The sequence below is a fragment of the Conger conger genome, chromosome 1 (assembly GCF_963514075.1).
Source record: "Conger conger chromosome 1, fConCon1.1, whole genome shotgun sequence".
In the NCBI taxonomy this organism is placed as follows: Eukaryota; Metazoa; Chordata; class Actinopteri; order Anguilliformes; family Congridae; genus Conger; species Conger conger.
This window is the reverse complement of record NC_083760.1, coordinates 87,292,342-87,305,918: the sequence shown is the minus strand read 5'-3', so window position 1 is coordinate 87,305,918 and position 13,577 is coordinate 87,292,342. Positions and strand designations below refer to the sequence as shown.

The following is a 13,577-nucleotide window of genomic DNA, read 5'->3' as shown; positions in this document are numbered from 1 at the left end:
CTGTACGTACGGATAATAATTCCTTCACGTACGTGCTTACCACAGCCGAGCTCAATATGATTTCCAAGTCCAGTATTGGCCTGGAAAGAACAATATTGATGCTAATCTACTGTTCAGAAAAGTGTCGGGGGAAGATAAGGAAAAAGAAACACACACAAACACACAAAGGGAAGCAAGTGAAGGTGCCAAGGCAGTGTTGCAAAAAAGGGAAAAGAAAATAAAAGCACAACTTGCTACAAATGTTGTAAATGTATTTATTTTTGAGGAAAAGGTACTAGTGTGTGACCCGAAGGAACAAAATAAGTGAAAAGAAATCCAGTGACATTTTGGTTGCAAAAACACTATCCTGAACATGTGATATCATATCATGTTTTAAACTATAACTGATCAAATTAAAGCGTGGTGAATCATGAACTCCAAAACCAAGCATTTGGTAGATAATGAATTCTTTAAAGACTGAACCCAGTGCAGTGCGTGATCTACTCCAGGCATGAAGCAGAGCGAGTGAATTACACAGAGGGAGTAGGCGTTGTGATGACTAACAAGACCCGGAAGGCTCCGATTGCATTGGAACCAATCGTCTGTTGCCTCATCACTGCTTCTTTCAGAACCAAATAGCGAGAGAATGAAACCCCTCATAATGCTGTTCTATGCACCTACCAATGCTGCAGATGATGACCTCAAGGCCACGTTCTATGACACCTTGAACCAACTTCACCTAGGTGGCAGGGTAGGAGCCAGAGACATCATTCTAATGAGCAAATGCTAAAGATGGGAGTTAAAATGGGGGTACAAACAGTCGATGGGCAAACATGCAGTTGGGAAAAGGAATGAGAATAGAGAGATGTGTGTTGAATGGCTCATGATCATATGCTTTGTTTTTGATTTCATCATTGTCTATAAGTCTTGCTCCAATTCATAAAAAAAGAAAGTTCACACCCTACACCATCGAGGAAAGGATCAACATGCACACTCTTGCCTCTCACCCTCCCTAAACAAATCATTTCCCCTCCTTCCCTGTCAGGTTGTGCTTGCGGGCGAGGCCAGGTTCCACAGGGCAGAAGGCATCCGGCTCATCATGGGGACTGGGCTGTTGAAGAAGGACTTGGTCCCCCTTAGCAGCAGCAATCTGCAGAAAGCGTTGCCTGGAGACAGGAAAGGGGGGGGGGGGGGGGGGGGGGGGGTTGTTCAATGGAGATTAGTATCTACAATGGCATCCAGCAGCTACTAGGTTGACCCAGAGGGTCTACCAATCAAGAACTAACCGAGCCCACACCTGCTGGCCATGTGCAGGGTGCTGGCCATGGAGCAGGGATTTCACCTGAATGCCAAGACAACCTTTCACCACAAAAATGTTCGCTGGCTCAAGTTGCAGCAAGGCTTTGTTCACTTTGTATTTCTTCCAAGTCTTTTTTTTTTTCATTCACGATTGAAATGCATGATGTCATTATCAAACCACTTTTTGAGGCCCAAATGAGTTCAGAAGTATGTTGGAAGCCTTGCTGTCAGCTTCTTGAATAAATTGATCTGATCTCCAGAAACATTCTATGATTTCTTGCAGGAGCTTTAAGCAGGCTAGAGAGGAATAGCTTCATTTGGTTGATAAATTTTAATGTAGATTTATTGACTGCACCAATAAATCTACCTAACCACATCACAGGAATCAGCTGCACAGCAAAAACTGGCACCCTCGCATTCCAGCACATGTTTTTTTCAATTGTCATCCACCTTCCCTGTAAAATAAATGTTTGGCAGGTTCTGTGTTTTTTCATTGTCAGTTTTTGTCTAAGTTGTTAGTGTTTCCGTGTATTCATTCCCTCTGTACTTACCCTAGTGTGTTCATTTCATCTGAGACTTGTTTCATGTCTCCACCTTCCCAGTCCTTATATGTACTTCCTTCCTGTCTGCCGTCATCGATTCCACGTGTCTCGTTTTGATCCGAGTTTAGTTGCGCATATTTAAACCCATTTGTTTCTGTCTTTCGTAGCCAGATTGTTATGTGTCATGACCATACTCTCCAGCATTTATTTCTGATTGATTTCTGTTATGACCCATTTTGTCTTAGACCTCCGCCTCTTGATTTATCCTTCTGCTTTGAGTTGATCCATAGTTTTTCGATCCTGTTTGGCTTGTTTCGGTTTTTGTTTCTGGATTCTGTTTTTGTTTGGACTGCCCGTGTGTTATCAACCCTTTGCCTGTGACTACATCTTGGATTACCCCCGCTATATCTGTTTGCCGTTGTACCGACCCCCTTGTTTGAATGTCGTTCACAAACTACCTGATCTCTGTTGCTACGGCTTGCTGGTTACTAAAACCTGCCTGTCTACTCTGCTGCAAGGTTAATAAAGACTTTAAACTGTGGTCTTGCTGCTGGGTCTATTGTTCTGGTCCCTGACAATGTTACAAATAAGGGAGAATATCAAGTAAAGGACAGAAAACATAAGATACTCAGGCATATACCATGCTTTCCGGGTCATCACAAATTGGGTTTCAGGCTTTGGGAAGCCGTTGAAATCGGTCATGACGCTGACGCTGTAGGCTCCCATGTGGTGGAAGAACATCCATTCACCCTCCTGTGCCTCTGGCAGGCTGTAATGTTCCACAATCTGGTCGTGCCCATCACAGGTCTGTCCGCAGATGGTGCTGGGGTAGAAGTGCTCACCTGGCTTGCTTCTCTGCAGTGAGACAGGGATACATAAACTCAAACACAACCTGGAACTGCAACAGTACATGGTTACTTATGCAGACACACATACAAATGATCTGGCACTGCAGATTGGCAGGGTTGCCAGGACTATGAAAGCAACAAAACCAATGACAAACTTTGTGCTCGTACCTTGTGTGTACTTGGCAGGACATAGGCATTGGGGAAAACGACAAATTCGAATGAAGTGTGGATGCCATCATTCACATAGTAACTAATAGTCTTTCTGTTGGCCCCGTCTTCTTTGCCTGTGGGAATGAGAGGAGAGTTGGAGTTGAGAGCTGCATGAGAAGAAACAGGTGCCATCTTACAGGTGACCTTGCTCCACTTCATTACATTACATTACATTACATTAATGGCATTCTTATCTAGAGAGGCTTACAGTCGATAAGACTGAGCAGGAGACAATCCTCCCCTGGAGCAATGCAGGGTGAAGGGCCTTGTTCAAGGGCCCAACGGCTGTGCGGATCTTATTGTGGCTACACCGGGGATCGAACCACCGACCTTGCGGGTCCCACTCATGTACCTTAACCACTGCATGTACCTTAACCACTACACTACAGGCCGCCCCACTTCAGATCTCATGAAGTATGTTGTGTGTTCAGACTATGTGGAAACAGAACTGTGCCAGACTGGGGATAAAGCTTAATTACAGAGCAAACTCACCATCGTCGGCCGACTTCTCCATGTCCACCCTCTTACCGATGATATTGACAGCCAGCGTGTAGGCTGATGATTGAAAGAAGCGACCCGGCTCGCTGATTATTTGGACTCCGGTGCTGACGGGGAAGTACTTGTCCAGAGCAAGGTTTATTTCAACTGCAAACTGGAAATGGGGATGTATTGGTCAGGTCAGGTCATGATTGGATCACAATGAAACCCTCCTGTTCTTCAGTATCTCTTGTGCGAGTCGAGATTGTCTAAGTCTGGCCAGCAGTAATGCTTGTTCTCTCTTCTAACTGATTGTTAACTGACTGTCTGATCAAAGTCACTGATTATCCTCCACTCACCTGGCATTCAAGTTCAAAACCATTACCTTTGTTGTTGTAAATAATAGAAACCAGCAGCACTACTGGCCTCCAAAGCCTGACTTGAGCATGCTAAACCTACACATTCATTTCTACAGCGTCGGTGAGTGCAGGCTCACCATCAGCCTTCACATCCACATCAGCCTCTTATGAGACGAGACCTGAGGCTCCCCTGCACACCTGCTGTGTGCTTTCTGAGAGAGTGGAAAAATGATTACCTGTTTAAAGTTAAGAACATTGGGAATGTCAAACCCAGGGTATCCTCCACCAAGGTCCAGGGAGGTCATTTTGTAGCCAATCTTTGCCTGCAAACAATCAGCCATGAATGACTCTTTACATCCTTTACACAATACAGACTCCTACCACACACACAAGACCACAGCTCATCAAGCCACAGATGCTTCAGTGTCACAACCAGCTATGACAAATCTCCAGTCCAGTCCTCGATAGTTACGACATCTACTGGTTTCTGGTGTGTTTCAGTACTTGAATGGTTAATTCTAATCATGTGTTAGATAAGACCCACACATCTTCTTTCTAGGGGCAAAATGTAACTTATGATTGAAAGATAAGAAAAAATAAGAACAGCCCTCTCGACCTGGAATTTGAGATCGCTGATTTGGGTTTATTGTCCAAATAGTTACCTTTACAACATTGTATGGCATTTCTAACTGTAGCTGCCAACTGAGTAGGGCTTTTCACATGGTGCCAGGTGCTCACCGCCAGGTCAAAGATGCCTTTGGCATTTGCGATGGCCTCTGTGTAAGCCACAGGTTTCATGCAGTAGCTGCCCACGTGGAAGCTGACCCCGATGACGTCCAGGCCCAGCTCCTGCGCACGTTTCAGGAGTGCCGGGCATCTCTCCAGCTTCGCCCCAAACTTTTTGCTCATTTTCAACTTGGAATACTTGTCATCCACGGCAATGCGGAGGACCAGCCTGAGGAAGAGGAAAGCGTGGGAGGGGCCCGGTCAAGGGTGAGTTTTTCCAAAGCAGATGCACAAATGTGGAAACTCGATGTGTCTGCAGAGTATTGTTTTTACATTTGAAGCATCCATCCATCCAAATGTCTGTATAAATTTCTATTATCCATCTTACTATTCACCACCCCAAATATCCTTCCATCCAAATGTCTGTCTATCCAAGTATTTATAATATCTATTACTCATCCATCTAAATATGCATCCATCAGTCTACCCATCCAAGCATCAGCCCGTCACACAGTGCAGTCTGTAAGTACTTTGAAAGTGCTACAACTTCTGTTCTTTTGTTGCTCCACCACATTGGATTTGAAATGAAACAAGGAAAATCGTGTTGAAGTGCAGATGGTCACTTTTAATTTGAGGGTGTTTCCATCCACATCAGGTGATCCGTGTAGGAACCACATCCATGTTTATACAGTGTCCCTCCCATTTTAGGGGACCAAAAGTAATTAGACAGTTGATGTCCAATCTAGATTCTACATTTTGCAACTGCAACCTGGAGATTGTCGTTTGGGTGTGACAAAATGACAAAGGCAGCAGTGTACGTCAGACAGTCAGACACTGAATCCCTTACCGCAATTGGACATTTGATACTGGCTCCAGGCCAGTTGGTACTCATGTGCCCTGAATATATTTAATTAATGCATTTCATTTGACTTAAATAGTTGGTGGAGTGCCAAGCAGAAAAGAGCAAAAATATATAGAAACCACTCACTTGGCATTTTCACAGCATTGGGCAATCTTAATAAGCTCTGCCTCGTTGTCAAAGACCATCTTCTGGATCCCATGGGCAGCGGCGTATTTGAGGTGGGAGCGCTGCTTGATGGTGTTGGCATAGATGATCCTGCTGGGGTCCACCCCGAGAGACGTTATGAGATGCATCTCATACTAAAAGCGGAACGGGGCAAAGGCAAAAACAGGATCACAGGGCATCTCAAGTGGTTCAGATGAGGACAACAAATGTTGAACTGGAGTCTATTCTATGAATTAACTAGCACACTACTAATAAGCAAGCATGAGAACACACTCAGCCCACAATATCATTTGTATCCTGATATAGGGGTCAAAAAATATATCTTGAAAAAAAAAGAAAAACACCCATTGCCTAAACTCGGAATAAAATATATATGATCTATTTGAAAAAAATATGTTCCTGGAGATCTACCGTCCTGTAGGTTTTCACTTCAACCCTAATTTGGCACACCTGATTCTACTAATACCTACTAAGTAGCTCAATGAGATCTGAAGCTGTTGAATGAGGTGGGCTTTGATGTAAACAATGTCCTGAATAAGCAACCTGGAGCAAAAATCAGTGTTTCATATGTGTAGCTAACATTTTTTTACATATTTACTAATTAGCCAGATAAAGCCAAGGTAATTGCTGAGAACACAATCATTCATACACTGACACTCTTCTGGCTTGGGGTTAGTACCTTGCTGGCGCAGTCGAACCCTGTCCCCAGAGCGGCAAGCATCATGACAATGGGGCGGCTTTCGTTGCACTTGACGGCGTAGAAGGGTGTGACGCGAGGTATCTCACGTACCCACAACAGGTACCTCCTCATTACCTCCCCCAGGTCCGCCACGTAGAAGGCATCCTTGGCATCCTAGGGAACGGCGAAAGGGGACATCAAGGACACCGAGCTCGAAACACAACAGACAGGCATCAACGCAGCGGCAGCAAGGCAAGACGCCAAACCATGGATCTCAAATTCTGGTGGAGAGAGATCTGCCTGCTTAACACTTGTGTGTTAAGGGTCATACCTGCCAGTATGTTTAACAGCAGAGAAAACCCCCGAAATGATCTTTTCTCAACTTGAAATTTAATGAAAGTTGGTGATGAGTGACAGGTTTTTTTTTTGTTTTTTTTGGGGGGGTGGTTAAAATTCAATTATGCGGCTCTATTTTAAGGGTTTAGTGAAGGCTGGTCATTTTTTACCCTTAGGACAAGGGGAGTATACAGCTTATTTCCAAGACCTGACCAGCAGCCTTCCATGACAGCTCAAACTCTCACCGACGCAGACAACGCCTTGATCCTCTGATCGATAAAGTCCTGGACAGAAGTCCCATCCTTCAGGAAGGTGAAGCCAAAGTCCTCTGGAGTGAAAGTGCTCATGGTTGCCAGTTTTTTTATTTGTTTCTTTTGAAGATGTTTCTATCTGCAAAGACAAGGGGAAAATAAAACATATCTGCTTATATGTTAACCCTTGACCCACCACTATGTTTAACCGCAGAGGAAAACCCCTTAAATGATCTTTTTTCAACTTGAAATTTTATGACAAGGTTTGTGATGAGTGACAGGTTGTTTCTTTCATGCAAAATAGATTTGTGGTTAAAAATTCAAATAAGCTGCTTTTCACCCTTAGGACACAGGGAATATACAGAATGTTAAGGCTACACAAGGGTTAAACCACTTCTCCCCACACCACCAACTGCACCCAGATCAGATCAATGAGTTGCATAATGGGGCGCACAGTTCTGAAGGGCGGCCTGTAGCGTAGTGGTTAAGGTACATGAGTGGAACACGCAAGGTCGGTGGTTCGATCCCCGGTGTAGCCACCATAAGATCCGCACAGCCTAGGGGCAGTGATACCAGCCAGGTTGGGGCAGGAGCAGGCCCCCACCTACCACTTAGGTCATGGCCTCAATATCCTTTGTACGTATGTGTGCGTGCGTGTGAGGACATCACTATTTTAATGTTTTTATTCAAAGCAAATCTTTCCATTTTCACCACTGACCTCATTATTGCTTTAAGTCAGCCTGGGCAGGGGCAATGCTCTTGCCGACTAATAAAGATGGGTATTTTCTCCACTAAAAAGTTGAATTATTTGGTTGAGAAAAGCAACAGATCACTAGGTGCTCAAAGAAAAGGCTGAAGAGCTCAGGAGAAATATGTGGTGTTCACTGAACAGAGGGAAACAAGCAGAAAAATACATAGATGGTGCCAAGAGCGTAGTAAAATAACTGTGAAAGTACAACCATGTGGCAAGCCAAGACAAGCCACGCCCTGATGAAGGTTTTTGTTGCCATAACACATTGGCGTCAGAAGTTTTAATGAACACTTATGGATATACCAGGTCTATAAGGTAATTTAACTCCTCCACAACGTTTAAGTGCCTCAAACCTCACTTAAGTAAACCCAGTTCTATGCCCCTCACTGTTTTTTTCTCAATTATTTGGTTTTTGAAAAGGATCACATCATTGTGGCTCAAAGGTTAAAAAAAATTCCAGGAGCTGTGATTTTATATATTCAGGTTTATAAAGTGATGATCTCTTGTCACAATGATTGCTATGTCATGTGCTTATAATATTCTAAGAATATAATTAAATATTTTCAGTCATTTGTCATTGACAACTAACCCATTTGTACAAACGATGCTGTGAAACCATTTTCCATCCATCCATCCATTATCTTAACCCGCTTATCCTGAACAGGGTCGCAGGGGGGCTGGAGCCTATCCCAGCATACATTGGGCGAAAGGCAGGAATACACCCTGGACAGGTCGCCAGTCCATCGCAGGGCACACACACCATTCACTCACACACTCATACCTATTGGCAATTTAGACTCTCCAATCAGCCTAACGTGCATGTCTTTGGACTGTGGGAGGAAACCGGAGTACCCGGAGGAAACCCACGCAGACACGGGGAGAACATGCAAACTCCGCACAGAGAGGCCCCGGCCGACGGGGATTCGAACCCAGGACCTCCTTGCTGTGAGGCGGCAGTGCTACCCACTGCACCATCCGTGCCGCCCCGTGAAACCATTTTGCCTCTATTATTTCAAGTATTGTTTTTACTTTAAGTACAAATACTATTAGTAAAGTTTTTTATGAAATTAATATGTTTGTATACTATTTTTAACTTGGGAAGCATTACATGAATACAATTCCCATGTTCATAGTGTGCTACATTGGTGGCAATTGCAAAAAAAGGTAATACATTTTTATCACATGAAAGACTGAAGCTGATCAATAGGCCCTGTGATGATGGGGTGGCCACTGCTCATGTGGTGAACAGACAGAAGAACTCAAATGAAAGGGTTGGTTTAAGGCCTTTTATTTCTCAGAAATGGAACAAAAGTCAATAAAACCAGGCAAAAACTGGCCACCCAAACGGAACAAATCACCCAAAGGTCAGTTCAGGCAGCAGTTCAAACCACCCCAGTTCTCTAAACCAAAAACTGGAAATGCCCAGGCCTCTTTTACAGCCCAATAACGAGATAATTAAGGCTCAATTAGAGCCCAACTATAAAAGTGGTCATACAATATTAACAAGATGGGAGGGTTAACACAATCCAGGTGTGGCTCATTATCATTTGCTTTGTCTCTGAATTCATTATCTTCCAGGTGGTTAATTTTAGTGGCCAGGTTTCAACACTTTTACCAAGTGGGAGCCTATTGATTGACCTCAGTCTTTAATTTGGTCAGTTAATGATTTACTCCTTTTTATTCAGCTGTTTCCAATATAGCACAATATGAATATTGGAAATGTATTCTTTATGGCATGCAATGGCATGCTATTTCTGATTCTAATGTGGCTTAAGATGGTGCAAAATTCTTCTAAACATGATGCAACCCATTTTAAAAATCAATGTTGACTCATAGGTTTCCCAAATACAATATTTTAAATTATTCTGAAGTCATGTCACTGGGCAAAAATAACTGTGATGAAACCCTTTTATTTATTTATTTTGCCATCGATGGCTTTCCATAACCTGTGTTCTTGCTTTTAAGGAGAAGCTTAAGCTGTTAATCAATTGAAATAAAGCATGAAAAATCACTCACCTTATAAGCACCATTCACAATGCCCTGACCAGCTGAGCTTGTAACTGTAACTATGGTACTGTTCCCGGCTGGGAGTGGCATTGAGGTAGTAGGCTACCTGTATTTATAGGCAGGGAATCGATCTATACAAATTGCAGTGTCAGTGATATCTTGATATGGTTGGTATACACAAAAACAAGTGACCTCCTTTCCTTCACTTGTCTCCTCCTCTTTGGAACTATTCTGTAACTGTTTATGAAGAAGAAAAGTACTGAGGTGTGTTGCATGCAATAGAAAGGTTACTTCTTGGCAAACATGCATTGTATAATACTTTGAGCTACGAACATAGAGCAGACAGTTTTATAATTTCCCTTTAAAATATAAGTATACTGTAGTTATCCAATTGTATTTATGAAATGTTGTCATGAATGTGGTTTTCATTTCTAGTCAGCTCACATATTTCGATAGCTGGTGTGTTAGAGTTTGAGTTGTTTTCTCCATGGGTAATGTCAGGTCTCAGCAAAAAATATTTTGCCAACAGCATTCTTCATTTGGGTGTGCACATACTAGGGCTGGATCAGAATAACAGAATGATTTTTTTTAAGAACCGTCAAAATGACAATTGTGTTTTTAACTCTATCACCCCTTTTCTTAACACAAGCTGGAAAATGACATACCCAAAATTAAATGGCTACTGTTCTTTAACTGTTCTTGTCTTCTGAAAGGTAACCCTTTGGGGTTTGTTTTCCACGAGTCAGAATTACTCTTGTTAATTTTTAAGTATTATTAAATCAAAGTTAAATCTCAAACACATTGGAAGTGGAAGATGTTTTTCTTTTTATGATTTTCCATTTTTGAGTGGATCCAGATTATTGTGGCAGTGCCTGGCACGCTCGTAGCCATAGCCAAAACACTTTCCCCTTTAAAATTTCATGACAATGTCACCAAAAATGAGCATTTTTTCCATGTAGTTTTCCAAAAAGGACATCTTATGAAGTATATAAATATAAAATACTGTATTTTGCTCATTAAATTATACAACACCTTTAATTCTGAAAAGAAGAACTTCCCCCCAACCTGTCACCCTCCCCCTACCTCTCCCTCTCAGGTCGAGAAGATTGTACAAAATCAGTACAATAATCACAATGATAACATCTTGTTTACTAATATATTCATTGAGAATCTTTGTCAAAAACTTGTCAATATGTAGGCATCACAAATTTGTTGTAAAACGTGAACTTTTTGGCATTAAAATCTCAAGAACAGTTTTTGCCGAAGTGTACCACTCTCAGTGTACGTATTGACAATGCTAAAATACTTCTCAACCGTTACTTCAACACCGTACTGCTAGCTGGTTGTAGGTTCAGCTGAAGTTATCCTGTATTTTTTCCTGATGGATGGAGATCACACATTTACTGGACAACAGGATTACCCATACTGGTCTTTGTACGTGGGCTCATCCTGCACCAGAGAGCCAATACAATATGTAGGTAATAGCATTTATATGTACAAGTACTTTTGTAGAAGTATGCAATAAAAACAACAACAATGATAATTCCTCCAGAGAACTTCTAAGTAAACAATGGACATTCTATGAACGTTTCTCCAAGTTTTCCAGATTTTCTGAATTACATTATAATGAATTTGGTCCGCTGGACACTTGTCATTGAAAGAACACTGACATCACCTTATTTTGTGTCGTATATGGATTTCCAAAATGTCGAGATGGTGAGATCCCCCCACGTTTGTTTTGCCACCCACATGTTACAAAATAAGGAACTGTTGTCGCTAAAGCAATGGCATCTTAAAATAGGTCATATGGATAGAATTGTGAGTTTTAACGCTTTCAAACTGTATCTCCTGTTACCACAATGATTGAATATTGCGCCGTTAAAAATGGAACGAAGACAAAAAAAACCTACACTGGCCCAGCCCTGGGCTTGTGAGACTTTGGCGACATTGGCTCAGGCGGTAAGATTGGTCGTCTGACAGTTGGAGGGTTACCGGTTAGATCCCCCACCCTGGGTGTGTTGAAATGTCCCTGAGCAAGACACCTCACCCACAAATGGTCCCCCTTCAGAATGATTAATTATCGCTTAAAGCTAGGGAGGGAATGTGGCACCAGGAGGGAAATATTAAGGTGCTGTCCACCAGGTGGCAGCACCGGCCCTATAGACAGGTGTGGCCACAGCTGTGACTGATTTTAATAGCCATAGTTGTGGCCAATTACCTCGTTACTTTTTCAGTGGGGAGAATTTTTGGGTTTAGAGAATTGGAGTGGTATGGACTGCTGCCTTTTGGGCAAGTGTTTGGGAGATTTCTTCTGTTTGGGTTGCCAGTTTTTGCCTTGTTTCATTTTATTAACTCTTGTTCCATTTTTGACAAATAAGAGGCTTCAAGCCTACCCTCCCCTTTGAGTTCTTCTGTCTGTTCACCACATGAGCAGTAGCCACCCCCAGCCCTGCATCACAGGGGTTAAATTATCGTTGTTATTTTTGTTTGCCATGCATCCATAAGTATCCCCACAGGGGTTTATAAGACACAGTTGTTGTGCATTGTTTGGGGAATTTCCCTCTTGTAACTGTTCACCCAGGGTTGCCAAAATGTTGGCTTACAGAATCCATAAACCCATTAACATATGTGACCTGTTATTTCATGATCAGTCATAAGTCGTGAAGGCAAATTTCACATGAATCATTTAAAATTTTAGGTTTTCATCTTCATCTTGTCGAACAATATCTTGGCTTTCATAACCAGCATGTCTTAATTTCAAATTCAGAGTAAAAATATCATTTTTAAACTTTTAAACACAAGATGTCAAAGTGAAAATAACATGGAGTCCTGCATTATTTAGAGGCTAGCCAGCTTGTCAGCATTCACTAGTCACAAACAACCACATTTACTTTAATGGTTGAAAATGTTGTGTTATTTGTTCTGTTTTGTTTCCTTGATTGGTTCTGGTTAGGTTGTGGCTCTTTTTTCCTTGCAAATGCCCCCTTATCAAACATTGTGACAACAACAGCATTTGGTTTTGTTTTGTTTTGTTTGTTTTTCCATGTGTGCATATCTTGATCTTATCAAAAACTGTTGTCCCGACAGCATTCATGCCTGTTAGGCTCCATAACATGTCATCTGAGGGATTTTGTTTTTTTTGTGTTAGCTGGTAAATGTTGCTTTATAAAGGATTTTGGTTAGTTTGTGGCTCTTCTTTCCATGGGTATAATCAGGTCACATATTTTTGTAGCTAGCAAATGCATCCCTATCAAAAACTTGTCGCATCTGCATTCTCTTCCTGTTTGGGTGTGTACATGCATACAGTGAGAGCATATCTTTGAGTGCAGTATTTTAGCCTTTGAGGAGAAATCCAGGCTTTGCGCATACACACAACCTGAAGTAAATGGTTGGAATTTTATATAGTGCCTTTATCCAAAGCGCTGTACAATTGATGCTTCTCATTGACCCACTCACACACTAACGGCAATTGGCTGCCATGCAAGGCACCGACCAGCTCGTCAGGAGCATTTGGGGGTTAAGTGTCTTGCTCAGGGACACTTCGACACAGCCCAGGTGGGGGAATCAAACCGGCAACCCTCCAACTGCCAGACGACTGCTCTTACTGCCTGAGCCATGTCGCCCCTAGTTGTGTTGTAAACTATTATCCAAGCACAATTACCACTTTCGCTCACATTTTGGCAGTGGTGGGTTGGAGCCAACACGTTTCTTGATAAACCGGAGATCGTGGCAGTTCCCATGCACACCGTACATGCAATGGCATATATTATAATTATAGTTTCATAATTACTCTGAAGAACACTTTCAAACACGTTACAATCAGGTCACACGAATTGGCATGAACTAATGTAGTTGTTAACTATCTAACTACTGAAAAGTTAAGCTGTTTTTGTTTATGTATTAGTACATCATTAATACATGCTAACAACCATATGAGTTCATGCCAATTTATATTGGAATGAGAAAACAAGTTGATGTATTTGTTAATGGTCAACTAATTATACATTTGTAAGATGGAAATTATTAATAATAAAAAATTATTATCTGGCATTATCACTCAGGGCTGGTCAGCTTGCTGGCCTCCTC

At 42.1% G+C, this 13,577-nt stretch overlaps 1 protein-coding gene across 1 annotated transcript; it reads right to left on the bottom strand.

The window, feature by feature from the left end:
• Positions 1–240: 240 nt before the first annotated feature.
• On the bottom strand, positions 241–9,638 carry LOC133129481 (ornithine decarboxylase 1-like). The gene is made up of 10 exons (XM_061243611.1): positions 9,501–9,638; positions 6,728–6,872; positions 6,147–6,320; positions 5,429–5,601; positions 4,453–4,669; positions 3,951–4,037; positions 3,371–3,530; positions 2,837–2,952; positions 2,461–2,675; positions 241–1,145 (listed from the first exon to the last, which is right to left on the bottom strand). The coding sequence occupies exons 2-10, from the start codon at positions 6,827–6,829 to the stop codon at positions 1,001–1,003; spliced, it is 1,389 nt and encodes a 462-aa protein (XP_061099595.1). The 5' UTR covers positions 6,830–6,872; positions 9,501–9,638; the 3' UTR covers positions 241–1,000.
• Between the last annotated feature and the right edge of the window lie 3,939 nt (positions 9,639–13,577).

What these genes read in the sequence shown, in the direction of transcription:
- LOC133129481 (XM_061243611.1), bottom strand. Translation starts at nt 6,829, where the DNA reads ATGAGCACTTTCACTCCAGAGGACTTTGGCTTCACCTTCCTGAAGGAT. An exon ending in AAGGCATCTTTGACCTGGCG is followed by an intron (nt 4,038 to 4,452) that starts GTGAGCACCTGG and finishes GATTGTTTGCAG; the next exon opens with GCAAAGATTGGCTACAAAAT. An exon ending in GGAGAAGTCGGCCGACGATG is followed by an intron (nt 2,953 to 3,370) that starts GTGAGTTTGCTC and finishes TCATTCCCACAG; the next exon opens with GCAAAGAAGACGGGGCCAAC.